Genomic DNA, 19,393 nt, shown 5'->3' on the forward strand with positions numbered 1-19,393 from the left:
GCTCTTGTACCTCTTGACCTCGAAACGTGAGAAAGTACTGGCCATCACGAGCGACATTTGCTAAATCTAGGCAACTAGGATGAATCAGAACCTTGCGGTTAAGCTCAGCTGACTTGAGTTTCGAGTGCTCACTAACCTTCAACGAGAAAAAAGTAAAACCTTGGAGATTTTTAAATGTCCTACCCATGAATGAATGAATGCACCAAAGGAAGAAAATGCAATCATCCCAAACTGAGCGATTTGTCTCGAGGTTATCTTGAGTGAAACGAGGACGAAGACTTCGTCGCTTTCGTCGAGCCGAGAATCGAACGGAAAATCCCGATCGAAATCCGAGAGCGGTTAAGGATTTTGACGAGTGTAATTTAATTGATTTGTATTCGCTAATTTGTTATGTTTAATTTGATATCTTCATTTTTACATTAAAAATGCTTTGCACAAATATTTTTGTAGAGTTGCCTTTAAGAAAAAGTAATAAATAAAGGGTTGAATTAATTGCAACATGATGATTTTCACAGCACGAATTGGATAAATACGATGACTGAAAAATAAAATTCGGGTAGACTTTTGTTAAAAACTCCCCTTTTTTTAGAGGATTCGGCAAATTATATGTCACCCCCACCCAAACCCTACTCCCAAGCAGAAAATAAGCACAGTCCAGACTCGATTATTCGCTGGTTTGTATTGGACTTTTTTTGTATTCATTTAATTTTCTTACTTTTTACATCAAATTCGAGTTCTGCGACCCCATTTATGTCATATTTGATTTTTTTTTAAATGAAAAAAATGCATTTTTTCAATATGTCATCACCGCCATTTTGGCCGCCATCTTGGATTTAAAAATTCTAAATCATTTTAGAGTAGTTTATGGGTCATACTCGACAATCAAAAATAAGACAACGCAAAAAAAATGTGATTCGATTATCCGAAGTGAATTTTGAGACCTTCGGGTAATCGAGTCTGGACTGTATAACTAAAACAAATTTATATCATTGAAAAAGATGTACAATCTAATTATATTGACTTTTTTTTAGAGTGATCTAGCCGCACATCGTTGATGTTGAACCTCTGAACTGGGCCCTCGTTCCTGTCCCGTCCGTCAGTAGTCTTGTCGTACATTACAACTACAATCAGATCTGCCAATGAATTAGTACACTTCGACCAAATAAACACTGACGCTGTATGGATCTGACTCTAAAATAAATGCACAGTTGTGTGTTATTCATAATTCCAACTTATTCAATTATTCATTTAAGTCCAAATATTCATTTGCTAACTACTTTGGATTGAAAATCTAAACTTTAATCTAAAAGCCTCTAAACTTCAAACTAAACATTCCTTTAACTGTTGTAGTACTATTTCTATCAAAAACAATAAAAAATTATGAACTGATATACAAATAGGATAGAAATCGCGATATGAAAAAGAAATGACCATTTACGTCAAAAGATCCGTAGTTCCTCGATTCGCAACAATGGTCAATACAACCATAATCCGAAAACCGTTAGTCCAATCTATCTATATGGACTATTCAGAATTTATTCTACAGCGTTAATTTTTGTATTTTCGATAAAATAGATTTTTTTTAGCTATTTATAAATTTTAAATTTTGAGACTAAAGATTTTAAAAAGATTAAATATCATTTATAAATTTAGCATTACTTAGAATTTTTATTTACTGACGATTCGTTTCCCCAATTCAAGAGATTTATTATGATTATTAAATTTAAATATTATTAATATTATATTATTTGTCAAAAATAATCCCTTTTTATGATAATATTTCAAAAACATTTGAAAAATTCTAGCCAATTCAAACAATAAATCGATCAATTTATGCCTAATCAATAGCTCCGAAAAGCCGAAACGTTATCACCTTCGGTTCTCCCTCGGAGAGCACGGCCTATCACTCTCCCGATTCATCGTCGTCGTTGCAGTCCGATGATAAGCGATTCTGACCGGCACGACGCCCCGCGATAGGCCGGCCTCTCTCTCACACACCATATATAAATAAAGCCAAGTTAGCAGCGGTGTTTTAGTCTGACCAAATCCCTAGCACCAGTTGGAAGATATCAACAGGTAGGTGGTGCAGCAGTTTCAGCAGTGCATCGTGAAATTGAATCAATTTGTGATTGTGATTGTGGTGAAACCCACACAAAAGCGAGGACTTTTTAGTGATTGTAGTGGAAGAACTCAAATGGATTACATAATGAATGAAGGGGACTTCTAAGTAATTGAGTTCAAGTGAATAATTGATAAATATAATCATACCTACATGGAGAACGCTTGCAATTCGCCTGAAGTGTCCAACAAACATATGCGAGTTTATCGGAAAAATATGGATTATCATCATGAACAGTTACAGTTACACTTAGCAAATAAGTGCAAATGTAGTGAAAATTCAAATGGAATGGATTATAGTGACATAAGAATCATGTTTTTTAAAATAGGTGTGTCACTGTTTTGAATTGTAGTGAAAATTTAATGAAATTCTATTGAATTCATGCAAATACGTGATCTGCTGTTATCAATTCAATCAATCAATCATCACTTCTGACTTGCTAATTTTTATCAACAGCTGCGTATTTATAAGAAGTGGTACACCTAAATACAGTTTTTTGAGTCTTCTTTAATGTTAATTGGTTGCAAATCATGAAGAATAATTGTAAAACTGTGAATAGCATTGAAGCAAGCACTTTAGTAACATTGCAAACATTGGTGAAACAAGTTTACAATACAGATTTTTAGTTCAGAAATATTTTTTTTTTATTTTTCACACATTGAAACATATTGTCAAGTTTCTAAAATAGTTAATTTATCACAAAATAATATTTTTAAAATGTCTTTGAAAAGATGCTGTTAGAAGCTGACATAATTCGAAATTCGGACACTTAGTAGCATATCATTTTTTAATGGATGACAAAAAATCATGTAAAAAGTTGGAAATGTATAAATATCATCAGGATGTAGTAAAAGCAATAATTTTTACGAGAATGCATGTCATAAGAATTTTGAAATTAAATTGATTTGTGCTTCGAATCCCTGAAACTGATAAAAGCTGATTCGGATTCCGGACACAAGTTTTTGCTTATGAATCAAATTTGGACCAAAATTTTAGTGAATGGCATTCAAATCAAATAATTGATAAAACAAGATGAGGTGTCCGGACTTTGAACAGAGCTGGGACTCTGGATATCAGGAGAATTTAAATGTTTTTCTATAAAAAATCGGATATCATCTTTTAAATCAAACCAAATTGAAAAAGATGTACGAAAATCATATCTAATCTAATCTAATCTAATCGAACACAAGCGCGATGTACGAAAATCATATCAGAACTGAAATTTATTTGGATAAAAATATTTGAGGAACCGGGATGTTTTCGGTCGCAGAAATTACAAATTTCGACGGTAACATTTCAAAAGGCATCATGTACATTTTGACACTTTCTGGGTTATTGCATATTCTGAAAGTACTCCTAATAAGCTACCTCTCCACCAAAAATGAGCAAAAGTTACTTCAGTAAAGTCTGTTAAATCATGATTTTAAATAAAGTAACATAAACAAAATCTCTGCCATCAGCAGTCCCTGTATATATAGCCCTGTCAATCTGTCGAACAAAAGACTACATGAACCTCGTGACGAAAAAAAAGCAACATGAACAAAGCGCCATGTACATTCGGCGAAGAAAAACGAATCATAACAAACCGCTCCCCTCAATGACAGCAGGGTGATATAGACGTTGGTGATTTCAAAAGAAGTTATGTTTGTTTTTCTCAAATAAAATTACGGAACTAATGTTTTATTGAATTTGGATAATCAAGTATCAATAAAAGCAACGTTTTCCATCGTTTGTTATCATTAGAACATCTTATTTTGCTTCTATATTAAAATGGGAATTGAAAATGGATGCTCAACATTCTAATGCGTTTTTCTCAAAACGCATGGTTTGTACATGATGCTTTTTGAAATGTTGGCGTCGATTTGTTCAAATCAAGTTCGGCAAAATTTTAGGATCATCTAGACATTCTTACTAATCACTGGAAACAATAATTTTTCCGAATGGTTGAGTAATGCCCGAGAACCAGCGAGTTGAAGTTACCGTTCCACTTTTTTTATGAGGCTTGGGCGTCCGTGTAAGTTGGACATGCGTTGGGCGTTCCAGTGTTAATGTCGCCCCACAGTCGTGAGACAAAGCTGGCATGTATGAGTTAGTTTATTTTCTGATAGAAGTATCAATGATGCAAGTTATCCGGATATCCGAAGTCTCAGCTCTAGTTTCGAAGCGTCCGGGAGTTCGATGCATGACGTTATTAAGCGCCCGAGGGAAAAACAAGCCGTTTTCCTACTTAAAAAAAACAAGCTCAAAGATAAAAATTATTCTCACAAAATCAAGTTATTAAAACATTTTCAAAATGTATCCAAGTTACCCCACAATAATAACACCAAAAGGGTAGTCAATTTAGTAACGAGGTATGCCCGTACAAGCCGGGACCGTGGTGTAGGGGTAAGCGTGGTTGCCTCTCACCCAGTCGGCCTGGGTTCGATCCCAGAAGGTCCCGGTGGCAAATTTTGAGACGAGATTTGTCTGATCACGCCTTCCGTCGGACAGGGAAGTAAATGTTGGCCCCGGTCTAACCTAGAGGTGTTAGGTCGTTAGCTCAGTCCAGGTGTAGGAGTCGTCTCCCTGGGTCCTGCCTCGGTGGATTCGCTGGTAGGCAGTTGGACTCACAATCCAAAGGTCGTCAGTTCGAAACCCGGGGTGGATGGAAGCTAAGGTGTAAAAAGAGGTTTGCAATTGCCTCAACAATCAAGCCTTCGGACACTTAGTTTCGAGTAGGAATCTCGCAATCGAGAACGCCAAGGCAAAGCTGTAGAGCGAATAATTTGATTTGATTTTTTGTATGCCCATACAAATTTGTGAGTGTAATTGGATCCTAAAATTAAACTTAATTTACTGAAATTGTTGTTCATCACGATACAAGCTTATTTTTATTAGCACAATTGAAGGCTAACATTTCAAAAGGGCACATAACTTTTGTAAACAATGGTGTATCTAGAGGGTGACGAGCGATAATTCCCGGGAAAAAAAATCTAATGTCTAATGTTCGATGTTCAAGTTCGAATAAACCAATGTTTCTCTAATCTTCTTATTCAGAAAGTGTAAATTTTAACTTGTCAAAAATTCCAATAACTATAATTTAGAGAAGCCAAAAAAAAGGTGGACCCCAGAATTTACCTTAAAAATTATTTAGCAGTCACACTCCAGATATGAAATCAAGTGTTTTATTTCCAAATATTATTTTTTCTAATTATTTGTAAATGGGAAAAGCTTTTTCAAGTTAAGTTCAATTTCCATATCTTCTTTTGAGTAGAGCAATCAAATCTAGTTTTTTGTGAACATTTGGGTTTTCCTGATAACTGTAAATATTTCTTCAATGAATATTTAATGTTGAACTTAAAATGTATGTATGTATGTATGTATGATCCCCATACCCGCAGGCAACTTGGTCCTGGAACACATGTGAGCGCTAGGTGAACAATTCGATCATCTTTTACTCCGTAATCTGTACACCCACGTGCATAAGTTTTTTTGCACGAATTTTAGTGCTACAAATACCGGCGCATATAACAAAATGGCTTCCCTTTTCCCTCCCCAAGCGCCGGAAATTTGTAGCGGGTGTAGGGACACTTCGCATAGACGCCCTTGTTCCCATCACGTCACTGAGGGTATGGAGCGACGAGAAATTAATAAGCATGCCCCCCCAGTCGAACCTTCATTAGAGAAGCAGGCAATCCACAACTCACAGCGAACGACCAAGGGAACACCCTACCGCGTATTTAGTAAAATTGGCGTGGTTGGTCTTAAATGGATTGTATGAATGTTAGAGTGAATGAAAGTATATTTTGCTATTTATATAGGAAAGATCTCACCAAATCGGTAAGCTTCAACTCCGGCATCATCGGTCTTGAATCTGACTTGAATCATCAGGGACTTCTGGCCTTGATTTGCTGGACTATCGGAACCGGAACTGGTACATCAAAACAGCAAACAACCTCCTGGTTGCCGGTTAAATCTTGAGGGGCCTCGAGATGAATGCTACCGATCCTGGCTGATAATCTGGGACATCGGGACTGGAACCACAGGATGTTTGAACCGATGGCAATGTAGAGGTGCTGTTTATCCGCCGTTATTTTCCGCAATGGCCACTTCCTGTTCGTCACGAAGATGCTTCACCGTTATGGTTATCACTGGTCAACTACAGATTTACCGGCGAAATATCCGTATTTCTACTAACTTTTTGTTTTTTTTCATATTTAATGTTGAACTTAAAAATTACAAAAAAAATCATTTAATTTGTTGTTTTGAGTCGTTGTTTATCATATTGCAAAATTCTCTATAATGGGAAATTATATATAAGCTACATTAGTTATTTTTTTACAAAAAAATCTAATAACAAGTTTGTGAAACTTTTGATAAATCACTCAGTGCGAATTAAGATTCGTACCGTAAACTGGGTTGACTTTGAAAGCCCGGGGTGACTTTGATAGATTTTTCAAATGCCCTTCAAATTAATATTTAAACATTTTTGAGAATTTTGAGTATGTAAGCATCAAGGGAAAGCTTATTATCGAACATATATGCATAAATGTGACTGTTACATTGGATGTATGAAAAATAGTGGCCAAATCAAATTTCTATCAATGTCACCCCGGGCTATCAAAGTCACCCCAGTTTACGGTAAATATTTTAAACTACAATGTTGAGTCTTAAAAACTCAAGAAACGATTTTGTTTTTGCAGATTCAGACAAAAAACAAAAGTTTTATATAGTTCCTCAAAACAATGAGGCTGCTTAAATTAACTGTTGTTTGTTTGTTGATTTATTTTTCGGCAGCTTTAACCTGCGCGGTCATTCGCTGCCCTGCTTAAATTAACGTTTCATAGAATTAGTATGAATTAACAGTAACTGAATTCATTTAAAAGAAACAAATTTACTACTTTTCATTTTAAATATTTAACACTGTTGGCGTAGTAAAAAAGAACTCCCGGGTCCCGGGAATTCCCGGGAAATTGCCAAGTTCAACTCTCGATTCCCGGGAAATTGAAAATCTCGAGAATTGTCACCCTCTAAGTGTATCCCTTTCACTCAAATGAAGTTTACATAAGGTGTGAAAGGGACACACTCTTGGTTAAAAAAGTGATGTGCCCTAATGAAATGGCAAGCACGAATTATACTTTGTACGACCAAAAAGTTAACTTTGCCAAGAAAGGCCTTGACAAAAAGTATCTATAGAGGACAAGCGCAATGTCGTACCGCCCCTTTCAAATGTTGCTCCAGAAAATTTAACTGTGAATGGCTATATTTTGAAAACTGTGCATTTAATTAAAAAATGTAGAGTACTTTTCAATTGCAAATTCGATTTTACATTAAAAAATGATGTCAAAAAATTTTAAGTACACGCAGAAAAATAAGGCATACTTGAATCAACAAAACGTTTTGTTGATTTGAAAATCATAATTTTTGTTGAATCAACGCTAAACGTCAAAGCAGCTTTTTCAAAACAACAAAAGACTTTTGTGGAATCGAGAAAATCAAGGTTTGTTTCAACGCAAAATCAGCGTTGATTATATTCAACAAAAATTTTGTTGATCCAAACCTCGTACAGGCTGATTCTACAAAACTTTTTTCTGCATGTAGTTTTATTTTTACAAAAAATCACATTTAAAAAAAATAAAGCTCGGCAAAATTCTGGTCAATACTTCTGAATGGCTTAAAAGATGCGGAACTTTGTCTTCTGAAACATATTAAAAAAAAAAAATAAAAATACGGATTTTGGAAAATTTATTTTTGCGAAAAAAAAGTTATTTAAAAAATCATTATTTTTTTCGTGTACCTATTATTTATGAATAGTCCTCATCAATACCTACAACTTTGCCGAAGACACCAAATCAATCAAAAAATTTCTTGAAAAGTTACAGATTTTCGAATGTTTACGTACCATTTTTGTATGAACATTTATTTATTTATTTTATTTTTGTATGAACCGCTGCCAAAATTGTATGGAGATTTGTATGGGTGAACCAATGAAACAATATTGCTTCTTTGGTGATAGGAAAGGCCCCTACAAAGATTGAGCCAAATAAAAAAAACAAAAATAAAAATGGTCGAAATCGGCCGATTTCGTAGAGAATTGCTAACATTCCCAGTCAAATCAATCCGAATTCTGAAACGGAATCTAATTAGAATCGTATACAAATTCCGTTTCAAACGCAACAACCGGTTCCGTGTTCGAACCGGTTGTTGCGTTTGAAACGGAATTTGTATACGATTCTAATTAGATTCCGTTTCGGAATTCGGATTGATTTGACTGGGTTGACACTTGCCTTGACATTTGAAAAAAAAGAAAAGAAAATTGCAATCCTATTGATGCCAGCCCGGTTTACGGTTGGACTTGCTGAAATGCCCTGAACTAATTTTCAAGCGAGAAATTAAAAGCTCAAGAAAGCGACTAGGAAAATAGGTGATAACAGTCAATTTTAGGTATATTTGCATGAAACGATACTAAAAATGAAAGAAGATAAACATAAACAAGAATAGTTTTACGCAAATAAAAAAAATGCAAATATTTAGCAGTGGAGGGGAAATCTTTTGAAACATGAAGGAAATCTTTGAAAAACTCAAATTTATGAATAAACAATAAGGCTGGTACAAATATTTTTTAAAGTTTTTGTCACCCCCTTCAAAATTGGCCCGAAAAATCAGGGGCAAAAAAATATTTTAACAATAAACTTCAAAATTTCAATGAAAATTCAAGTGCAACCAACTGAAATCAAATTAAAATACATTCTTCTGCGTTTAAAACCATTTTTAACATGTTTGGGTTTATTAAAAAATCTTAAGATTTTTTGAAAATTTTCGATGCAAAATCTTTTTTTTTCGATACAATTTTTGTTTTTGTCAGATCTTAGATTTTTTGAAAACTAATGATTGCAAAACAACTGAACTAGTGTAAAATGCATTTTAAAACACTTTTTTCATTTAAATGTGAAGACTATGGCTTGTTATTTAAATTTTAATATTTTTTTATTTTTTTGCCCCCCCTTGACCTCGGCCAGGGCCGAGGGACAAAAACTTTTTTAAATATTTGCATCGGCCTAAGGGAATTTCAGCGATTAAAAAATAGAAAATTCAAGTCTTTTCGAACGCTGTTATCCAAAATTGTTAAAAAAAAAGGTGCAGGTGGTTATGTTCTACATGACCAATAAGACAAAGAACTTTGTACAAAACTCTAAAAAATCATTCTATTGTTATTTATATTTTTTTAATTCTTTGCCAATTTATTTAATCCTTAATAATTAATACTAATTTAATGTCTTCAATCATTGACATTTCTGTGAAAATAAATTGCCAGAAAACGAAACTATTGCCAAAACAAGTATGGTTCAGAAAATGTCTATCCCCCAGAAAAACGGCATCCGGAAACCATGGACCTTACAACCACTATCGAAATGGCAAATTTCATGTCCAGTCTCAAAAACGATATTGCCCCAAGTCGCATGGTTTGATGAATGTCCCCGGTAGAACCTTCCCTCAGGGCAATGGCCACTCCAGTTTGTGGCCAATCCTGTCAAAATGGCCATTTTCATTACCAGTATCAAAAACCATGAATTTTGATACCCATATTGCCCCAAGTCGAATGGTTCGATAAATGTCCTCCCGGGAGAACCTCCCTGAGGGCACCGGCCACTCCAGGTTGTGGCCAATCCTGTCAAAATGGCCATTTTCATTACCAGTATCAAAAACCATGTATTTTGATACCCATATTGCCCCAAGCCGCATGGTTCGATGAAAGTCCCCGGTAGAACCTTCCCTCAGGGCATTGGCCACTCCGGGTGTGGCCAATCCTGCCAAAATGACCATTTTCATTACTAGTATCAAAAACCATGAATTTTGATACCCATATTGCCCCAAGTCGCATGGTTCGATAAATGTCCTCCCGGGAGAACCTCCCTGAGGGCACCGGCCACTCCAGGTTGTGGCCAATCCTGTCAAAATGGCCATTTTCATTACCAGTATCAAAAACCATGAATTTTGATACCCATATTGCCCCAAGCCGCATGGTTCGATAAAAGTCCCCGGTAGAACCTTCCCTCAGGGCATTGGCCACTCCGGGTGTGGCCAATCCTGCCAAAATGGCCATTTTCATTACCAGTATCAAAACCATGAATTTTGATACCCATATTGCCCCAAGTCGCATGGTTCGATAAAAGTCCCCGGTAGAACCTTCCCCAGAGCACTGGCCACTCCGGGTGTGGCCAATATCCTACCAGATTGGTCCCAACCCCATTGCCCTAAATCATTCTGGTTTTCGGGTGACCGTCCAACAATCTTTATAAGAACAGAATTCCTCCCAAGTTGGTGCACAACCTGTGTCTATCAATGTGTGGATGTGTGTGTCTGAGCAATAAAATTACCACCGTGGATCCGTCTCTGACGAAACCTCGTAAGGTACTGAAATTTTCTGAGGCTATCTGTTAGCTTAAATAGTTCGCATGAAATGTGGCAACCATGGTGCAACATTCTCGCGTGAAAGTTCCACGACAGCAAGAGAAAAAGAAAAATTTGCACCATGTTGCCACATTTCATGCAAACTATTTAAGCTAGCACTTAGCCTCAGAAAATTTCAGTACCTTACGAGGTTTCGTCAAAGACGGATCCACGGTGGTAATTTTATTGCTCATACACACACATCCACACATTGATAGACACAGGTTGTGCACCAACTTGGGAGGAATTCTGTTCTTATAAAGATTGTTGACGGTCACCCGAAACCAGAATGATTTAGGCAATGGGGTTGGGACCAATCTGGTAGGATATTGGCCACACCCGGAGGAAGTTCTACTGGGTTTTACCATGATTTGGTATCAAAATTCATGGTTTTTGAAACTGGAAATGAAAATGGCAATTTAGACCGGATTTTTCACACCCGGAGTGGCCAGTGCCCTGCGTAAGGTTCTACCGGGGGGGCATTAATCGAACCATGCGACTAGATGCAATATGGGTATCAATCAGCACACCCATATTACCCCTAGTCGTATAGTTCGGTAAATGTCCCCCCGGTAGGACCTTCCTCCAAGGCAATGGCCACTCCGGTTGTGGCCAATCCGGTCAAAATGGTCATTTTAATTACAAGTTTCAAAAACCATGAATTTTGATACCCATATTGCCCCAAGTCGTATGGTTCGATTGATGTCCCCCCGGTAGAACTTTCCCGAGGGCATTGGCCACTCCGGGTGTGGCCAATCCGGTCCGGTAGAACCTTCCCGAGGGCACTGGCCGCTCCGGGTGTGGTAAATCCGGTTAAAATGGCCATTTTCAATAACAGTTTCAAAAACCATGAATTTTGATACCAATATTGCCCCAAGTCGTATGGTTCGATTAACGTCCCCCCCGTAGAACCTTACCGAGGGCACTGGCCACTCCGGGTGTGGTCAATCCGGTTAAAATGGCCATTTGCATTACCAGTTTCAAAAACCATGAATTTTGATACCCATATTGCCCCAAGTCGTATGGTTCGATTAATGTCCCCCGGTAGAACCTTCCCCAGGGCACTGGCCACTCCGGGTGTGGCCAATATCCTACCAGATTGGTCCCATCCCCATTACTCCAAATCATTCTGGTTGTCCGTTGACCGTCCTAACAATCTTCATTACACGCAGAAAAATCTGATTGTGAACGTGGCAAAATGTTGGGCACAGCTACTAAACACGATTGTCATCTCGAGGCCAGTAAACATGTTTGCCAAATTCAAACTAACATGTTTGTGGTTTCAACAAACATGTTTGTCATTGCCACGGCCCAGCATGTTTGTAAATATAATAATCATTTGGGATGATTTAACAAACATGATTGTTGATTCAAAGATCATTTTTATTAGAATAAAAAAAATCTGGGGAGGCTTTTCTTCTTCTTCTTTGTCTTCCTAATATAGGTAAACAAAAGCTAGGTTTTTCGATGAGGTTTATTTAACTTTTTTCACTCAAAATTACAACACATTATGGAGAGTTCCGGCCACGCTTATTTGATAGTCATTTTCGCGGGACGCTGAATAGGAAAATCAGCTGCTGGAGTTGCACCATGTTTTCTGAAAAAGGAACTTCTGAAAATATCAAATTCCTCGTAATAATTAAATTACATACCTTTTACCTAGTTTCCACAGGATTCCACCAGCCTAGTTGTATATCACTGGAACAACAATTTGTTTATAAATTAAATATCAAATAAAATACATACTTTGCTATTTCGCAAACATCCCCAGAATTCGACATTTTTCACTTCGGCCATCTTGTTGTTGAAGTTGAAGTGAAAACATACACTGTTTATTTTTCTTACACGTTAAAAGGGGTTTATGTTCAGACAACAAACATGTTTGTCCAGACAGCAAAATGTTGGTCAAACCGAAAAACGTTGATTATTGAAATTATAAAATGTGTTTGTGGTGTCTACAAACCGTGATAGTTGTTTTTAATAAACTGTTTTGTTCATTCAAACTTACACAATTTTTGTGCGTGTAGAACAGAATTCCTCCCAATGTAGTGCACAAACTGTGTCTTTCAATGTGTGCGTGTGTGTGTGTGAGCAATAAAATTACCACCGTGGATCCGTCTTTGATGAAACCACGGAAGGCACTGAAATTTTCTGAGGCTAAGTGCTAGCTTAAATAGTTTGCATGAAATGTGGCAACAGTGGTGCAACATTCTCGCGTGACAGTTCCACGAAAGCAGAAGGCAAGGCAAAATTTGTGAAGTGCTCTCAGCCAATCAGCAGCCGGGATTTTTCCTGCATTCATTTTTTATTTTCATCTTAACTTTTGAATACTTTAACAAAGTTTTATCAACTTTGTGAGGTAGTCAACTTGTACTTTAAGACTTCCCCTTTCGTTTGGTGGGTAAAACATAAAGATTGTTTGAATGGGGGGGAAGATATGAGCATTTGAAAAACGACAGAAAATCGTTACACTTTCGCTTCGCGAAATTTTGGATTGACACCCGTAGACAGTGCCCTTAGGACAAAGTTCTTTGTCAAAATATTTTGACGATATTTCATGCATAAAAAAATGCATTTTTAATTGATCCTACATGGAGGATGTTTAGTAAACATTTCGAATAATTGGAACATAGTTTTTTAAAACCCTTCCCACTCTTCTGTACATTTCCAGGGATTAAATTAAATTAATGCAATGCCAATGTAAACAATCATAAAATAAGCATCTTAATTTTCAACCGTAAAATTCCTAAACATTCCAGCGCATCCAGCCCTCTCGAACCATGCCGGACTACAAGGTGTACTACTTCAACGTGAAGGCCCTCGGCGAGCCGCTGCGTTTCCTGCTGTCCTACGGCAACCTGCCCTTCGATGACATCAGAATCACCCGCGAGGAATGGCCAGCGCTGAAGCCGAGTGAGTACCGCTTGGCAGAACAGGGTTTCACGAAAGTTTGCTTGTTCGTGGCTTTTTCGTTTGCAGTTTTGTTTGTTTGCTCATAATTTTACTTAACTTTTTTTTGCATTTTATTATTTTAATATCATTGTCATTTTATCTGTGTGTGTCTTTTGTTCTCAGTTTTGCTGTTTCATTCTCTTGACTCAAACTGAGATAACAATGTTCTTCAAATCGATTACTTCACTGTTGCTTGCATAACTGTGTTTGAGGGATGATTAAATAGCCTATTCAATTGTTTGTCTTCAAATCACCTGATGCAATAGATCGTTGACTGGCTCAGTTTGTCAGAGCCAAGTCAATCTCGCGCGCTATCTAATTTTGTCACATTGCATTTGCATGATCGTTTGTAGTTACCGGATATAATACAACCCTTCTAATGAAGCTTATCGTCATTCAAGTAGTTCTAATTTAGTTCATGTTGTTTGCAGTGAAAATTTTGTTTGCCTTACAAATAAAATAGTTTATTGAATCTTATCACAATATGCAGCAAGGAAAACTGTTAAAAAGAAATGTATATATTATGTAAAAAATCGTCAATTTTAATATATGCTGGATTTAATCAAATCTAAATTATATCCATCACTTCATCAACGCACCTAAACACACACACACATATCTAATCACTGAGAGCAAAGCAAAGCTTCATCATCGCTTCCTTCCTTCCTTTCCTTCTTCGGTTGGGCACAGCTTCCGGTGGCCACCGGGGTCCCACGAAAACGGTCCCCGGCGGCCCAGACATTCCAAACCATAATCCAAACAAACAATTTGCTTTTCTCTTTTCTTCTCTTTTCGCCCTCCCCTCCTCTCGCAGCGATGCCGATGGGACAGATGCCGATACTGTCGGTGGACGGCAAAAAGGTGCACCAGTCGGTGGCCATGTCGCGCTACCTGGCCAAACAGGTCGGCCTGGCCGGGGCCGACGATTGGGAAAATCTCATGATCGACACCGTCGTCGACACCGTCAACGACTTCCGCCTGAGTAAGCGAGAGAGAGACACACAAGAAAAAGAGAGGGCGCGTCGGTGGATCGTCGACTTCTAATTTAGTTAAAATGTTTAACTCAATTCTGAACTATGAACAGTTTAAAAACTTCCAATATACTGCAATTAGTACGTTTGAAATATGCCTAATGAACAACAGAAAAAATACATTAAGATCTATGAAAAAGCTCGACGTTCCCCGCCCGCCCAATCTTCTCTCCCCGTCCAAACCTTGTAAAAACCAATCCTTCCCCCCTCGCCTACCATTGTAGAGATCGCGGTCGTCTCGTACGAACCCGACGATGACGTCAAGGAGAAGAAGCTGGTCACCCTCAACAACGAGGTCATTCCGTTCTATCTGGAAAAGCTGGACGATATCGCCCGTGACAACAACGGCCACCTGGCCAACGGCAAAGTACTTCTTCCCACCGGAACCCTGGGCGAACTTCCCTGTACAAACTAACCGTCTTCGTTTTGCAGCTAACCTGGGCCGATCTGTACTTTGTGGGCATCCTGGACTACCTCAACTACATGACCAAGTCCGACCTGGTCGCGAACCACCCGAACCTGCAGCGTCTGGTCGACAACGTGACCAGCATCGACTCGATCGCGGCCTGGATCGCCAAGCGACCGCAAACCGATATCTAAAGCAACGACAACCGACGACAACGACAAACAGAACAACATTCTACAAGAACAATACCTACGCCAGAAGAAAGGAGAGCACATTGCTCACGCAGTTCAGTTCAAAGCATTACACAACGCGTTGAACTCTTTTTTTTTTTACTAACTCACATAAAACACATTAACTGCTTTTAGTTGTTTGAATGAAGAAGCATTACACAACTTTTTTTTGTTATAAGATACGACAGTAATAAATAACCAACAAATATGGTTCAATAAACTGTAACATCACATTTTATCTGGCAAACATCAGCAAAAAAAAAGACAATGTTTTCCTTGCTGCAGAGTCGCCAAGATAATGTATCTGGTTGGTTTTTGTGTGTTGTTTTGCGTGTAAATCTTGCTGATAACGGCAAACCCAGAAACCTGTAGCTCTCCCAATCGAAGAAGAAGAGTGAAAGTAAGTCAAAACCCAAACCATCTAAGCAAATGATGAAGCTGCTTATCACCTCTGAATACACACGTACAAAATCACCCAACCGTCATATTTTTCTGAACCTCGCTGATTTTTTGCGCGCAAATCCAGCTCGTATTAAAATTTAACAACCATTTCCTCTTTTTTTTCTGCCTTCCCTTTCCGTTTCCGTGTCATGTGACAATTTCAGCGATGCCGATGGGCCAAATGCCGGTGCTGGAGGTCGACGGCAAGCGCGTGCACCAGTCGCTGGCCATGTGCCGCTACGTCGCCAAGCAGGTCGGCCTGGCCGGCGCCAATCCGCTGGAAGAGCTGCAGATCGATGCGATTGTTGATACCATCAACGACTTCCGTCTGAGTAAGTGCACTCTCCTTCTTTGCAAAAATCAGATAAAACAAACCGTCTAACATCCAAACACATCCAGAGATTGCCATCGTTGCCTACGAGCCGGACGACAGCGTCAAGGAGAAGAAGATGATCACCCTGAACAACGAGGTGATCCCGTTCTACCTGACGAAGCTGAACGTGATCGCGAAGGAGAACAGTGGCCACCTGGTGCTGGGCAAGACGACCTGGGCCGACGTGTACTTTGCCGGTATTGTCGACTACCTCAACTACCTGACCAAGATCAATCTGCTCGAGAACTTCCCGAACCTGCAGGAGTGCGTCAACAAGGTGCTCGAGAACGACAACATCAAGGCGTACATCGCCAAGAGACCCATCACCGAGGTCTAAGCACAGTCTCTCGCCCTATCACTGCAAACTATAAACTCTCTGTCCACATCTCTGAAACAATACTTTCACAAAACTAGGGTAAGTTGCGCGTAGGATCGTAACCGGAACCAACCAACCAAATTGGTGGCATCTTTTAAAAATTGTATTTCTCATAATTGACAATGTGTACATCTCCACGTGTAAAGAAAATAACAAATGGTCAACAATCTAGCATGTAATTCAAACAAACAAACTGTAGCGTAGCGTTTAAAATGTGTATAGAAAATATTTTAAGTTGAGGTCGAGCGTGTGATCGTCGGAAGATCAATGGTTCGAGCGAATAATAAACAAGTACAACAAGTCCAGCTCTCTTGTGTTATGTTTTGCCTATTGAGAAATTTCTGTATTATTATGAAACTAAAGTCCAACCCATAAGGATTCTGGTAGTTCATCACTTGGTTCAACCACCTTGCACGTTGCGCCCCCTTCGCCGCGTTCCAACCGGCTCCGAATTAAACACCAACCTCACCGGGCTAATTGTCTGGTTCGGTTGACGCGCATCCAGCGCGTCTGACATTCTTTCTTTTTCGGCCGCCAAAGATCGTCCTAAGCACTCGTCGTTCGAAAACTTCAAGCGCTTGCAGGTCTTCCTCGAGCATCGTCCAAGTCTCGTGCCCGTAGCGAACGACCGGTCTTATTAGCGTTTCGTACATGGTACACTTTGCACGCCGGGAAAGGTGACGAGACCTTGGGGTCTTGTGGAGTCCATATTAGGCACGACTACCGCTGATGATGCGCCTCCGATTTTTTCCGCTGCAGTTGTTGTCCGAAGTAACCAACGATCCGAGGTACACAAACTGCTCCACGACCTCGAACTCGTCCCCGTCAATCGTTACTATGCGAGCCCTAAGGGACTCAGTGCCTCCTGGCAGCAGATACTTCGTCTTCGCAACTTTCACCTTCAATCCAACCTTATACGCTTCCCGCTCCTCGAACGTTCTGCCGACAATGCCCATGTCGTCGGCACAGCCGTTGAACTGGCTGGATCGGTTGATAGTCGCGGTCCGCATGTTGAAGCCCGCCCGCTTCATAACACCTTTAAGACCAATGTTTACCAAGAAGATCCACCACCACAACAAGTCCCCTTCCGTGCCGGCTATGTCAAGTCTGGATTAAGCTCAAGTCATCCAACACGTCATGTTCGGCAACCGGGAGGTCCTCCGTTTTTCGTACTACAAGACTGATTTATTTCTCTCTCACACACGTTTGACAACTCTTTCACTGCTTACTACACGTTACCCATTTCCCACAGATTGCTTTGATACTTTCTTTTGATCTTACCAGGTACCACTCAAGGAGGTTCGGAAAATCGATAAGTCTTCAGTTTAAAATCGAATAAAAATGTTTTCCAAAATCAACAATAATAAATGCAAAAATTTCAACTTTGACTCACCCCGTTCAATCCGTTACTGGTGCTTCCACGTTGGCTTCCGTTTTTCCACAAAGCTCCGAATGCCCTCTTGCCCGTCGGCAGTCGCCAAATTGCTAGCCATCACCTGCTCTCCCTCGCGATACGCCCTTCCGATGTCCATCGAGAGTTGCTCGTAGAAGAATCGCTTCCCCAGGGCAATCACCGATCGACTCTTGGACTTGATGGCCCCACAAATGCGTTCAATCTCCGCATCCAACTCCTCCCGAGGAACAACCCGGCTCACCAAACCGGCCTGCAGTGCTTCCTGGGCGTTGATTGGCAGTCCGGTAAACAACATGTAGGATGCCTTCAAGCGAGGAACCGCACGTGCCACCGCAATTCCCGGCGTCGAGCAGAAAATCCCGAAACTCGCTCCCGGAGTCGAAAAGGAACTCTCTTCGCTGCAAACGACCATGTCGCAGGACGCCACCAGCTGACATCCTGCGGCAGCTGCCAAACCGTCAACCCTGGCAATCACCGGCACCGGAGCCTTTAGAATGACACCGATAAGTTCGGAACACTTGGCGAAAACCTGCCGGTGAAATTCCGAACCCTTCTCGGGGGTGAGCTCTTTCAGATTGTGACCAGCGGAGAAGACGTGTCCCTTCGCGGACAGGACAAAGCATCGAACCGCGGAATTGTCCTGGTGGGCGAGGATGTTCTGCTGGATGCTGTCCATCATCTCCAACGAGAGGGAGTTGCGAGTTTTTTCGTTGTCCAGCAAGATGTGGCCCACGCCATCTCGCTCTTGAAAGTTGCTCAAATTGCGAGTAATAACGGGTGATAACGAAGGAATGACCTGGAAGCAAGTCGATAATAAGATTTCGATTCTGGTGATGTAATCATAAGCAGTTGCCTTCCTTCTGGAGCTCAAAAGGTTGCGGTATAACATCATAACTAGTTAATTAACAGTTAAAATCTTTTTAATTTTAGTCTTAAACCTAAACGAACCGATTTGAAACAAACTGAACACGTAACGGAAATAAACGAAGATGTTTATCAAAACAAAACTCATTCAAAAAGAGTTGTGAGTCGATATTCTTGTTCAAAATAATTGCACGCTTATTTTGTAATAAACGCCTAGCCAGTGTTACTCTAAAAAAAGTTTTAGTCAGATATGGGTTTTGGAGTAAATGAGTTACGGGGGAAGAGGTTGTAAATTGGTACCTCAATGGTTGGCACGTGTCTCATAAGCTTGCTGGGATTCCTATCTAGATAGTACAAGAGAGCACACGGGCATCGATAGATTGTTATGAAATCTAGATTAAATTTTGAAAACAACCTATCCGTCATGGGTTTCATATGCAGATAGGACCATTTGAAAATTTAATCTAGAAATCTGGAGTTTTTTTTAAAAGGTCCAATAAACCAAATTTTAAGTTTTTGCCTCCCAAAAAGCAAAAAACTGGAAATGTGGTTTATTGGACCTTTTTTTAAAAAAAAAACTCCAGCAATTAACAGATTTGAATATATGGCATTTCCCCAAAATCCACATTCCCGAAAAGACATATCCTTGAATGCCACATCTCCGAAAAGACACTTTCCCGAAATGTCATTTACCTGAAAATCATTTCCCCGAACAATCCATTTCCCCAAATGGCCACATCCCCGAAAGGCGACTTCC

The 19,393-nt window shown here is 39.5% G+C and overlaps 2 protein-coding genes across 4 annotated transcripts; one reads left to right on the forward strand and one right to left on the reverse strand.

Moving 5' to 3' along the window:
• Positions 1 to 1,924: 1,924 nt before the first annotated feature.
• LOC6037723 (glutathione S-transferase) lies at positions 1,925 to 16,663 on the forward strand. The gene is made up of 7 exons (XM_038250468.1): positions 1,925 to 2,076; positions 13,309 to 13,462; positions 14,316 to 14,483; positions 14,757 to 14,899; positions 14,965 to 15,130; positions 15,774 to 15,941; positions 16,009 to 16,663. The coding sequence occupies exons 2-7, from the start codon at positions 13,330 to 13,332 to the stop codon at positions 16,317 to 16,319; spliced, it is 1,089 nt and encodes a 362-aa protein (XP_038106396.1). The 5' UTR covers positions 1,925 to 2,076; positions 13,309 to 13,329; the 3' UTR covers positions 16,320 to 16,663.
• LOC6037721 (enoyl-CoA hydratase domain-containing protein 3, mitochondrial) lies at positions 11,912 to 18,785 on the reverse strand. 3 transcript variants are annotated; one of them, XR_005277920.1, is made up of 4 exons: positions 18,626 to 18,785; positions 17,752 to 18,568; positions 12,202 to 12,247; positions 11,912 to 12,146 (listed from the first exon to the last, which is right to left on the reverse strand). XR_005277920.1 is itself a non-coding variant. In XM_038258534.1 (3 exons), exons 1-2 carry the CDS (start codon positions 18,662 to 18,664, stop codon positions 17,765 to 17,767), a joined length of 843 nt encoding a protein of 280 aa, XP_038114462.1. In that variant the 5' UTR covers positions 18,665 to 18,785; the 3' UTR covers positions 11,912 to 12,247; positions 17,752 to 17,764. The 3 variants fall into 3 exon arrangements, 2 of the variants coding, with proteins under 2 accessions (XP_038114462.1, XP_038114461.1); XM_038258534.1 differs by having other exon boundaries at positions 11,912 to 12,247; XM_038258533.1 differs by lacking the exons at positions 11,912 to 12,146; positions 12,202 to 12,247 and having other exon boundaries at positions 17,683 to 18,568.
• Between the last annotated feature and the right edge of the window lie 608 nt (positions 18,786 to 19,393).

The sequence above is a fragment of the Culex quinquefasciatus genome, chromosome 2 (genome assembly GCF_015732765.1).
Source record: "Culex quinquefasciatus strain JHB chromosome 2, VPISU_Cqui_1.0_pri_paternal, whole genome shotgun sequence".
NCBI lineage: Eukaryota > Metazoa > Arthropoda > Insecta > Diptera > Culicidae > Culex > Culex quinquefasciatus.

What these genes read in the sequence shown, in the direction of transcription:
- LOC6037723 (XM_038250468.1), top strand. Translation starts at nt 13,330, where the DNA reads ATGCCGGACTACAAGGTGTACTACTTCAACGTGAAGGCCCTCGGCGAG. An exon ending in GCGACCGCAAACCGATATCT is followed by an intron (nt 15,131 to 15,773) that starts AAAGCAACGACA and finishes TGACAATTTCAG; the next exon opens with CGATGCCGATGGGCCAAATG. An exon ending in CATCAACGACTTCCGTCTGA is followed by an intron (nt 15,942 to 16,008) that starts GTAAGTGCACTC and finishes AAACACATCCAG; the next exon opens with AGATTGCCATCGTTGCCTAC.
- LOC6037721 (XM_038258534.1), bottom strand. Translation starts at nt 18,664, where the DNA reads ATGATGTTATACCGCAACCTTTTGAGCTCCAGAAGGAAG. An exon ending in TTTTGAGCTCCAGAAGGAAG is followed by an intron (nt 18,569 to 18,625) that starts GCAACTGCTTAT and finishes ACTTGCTTCCAG; the next exon opens with GTCATTCCTTCGTTATCACC.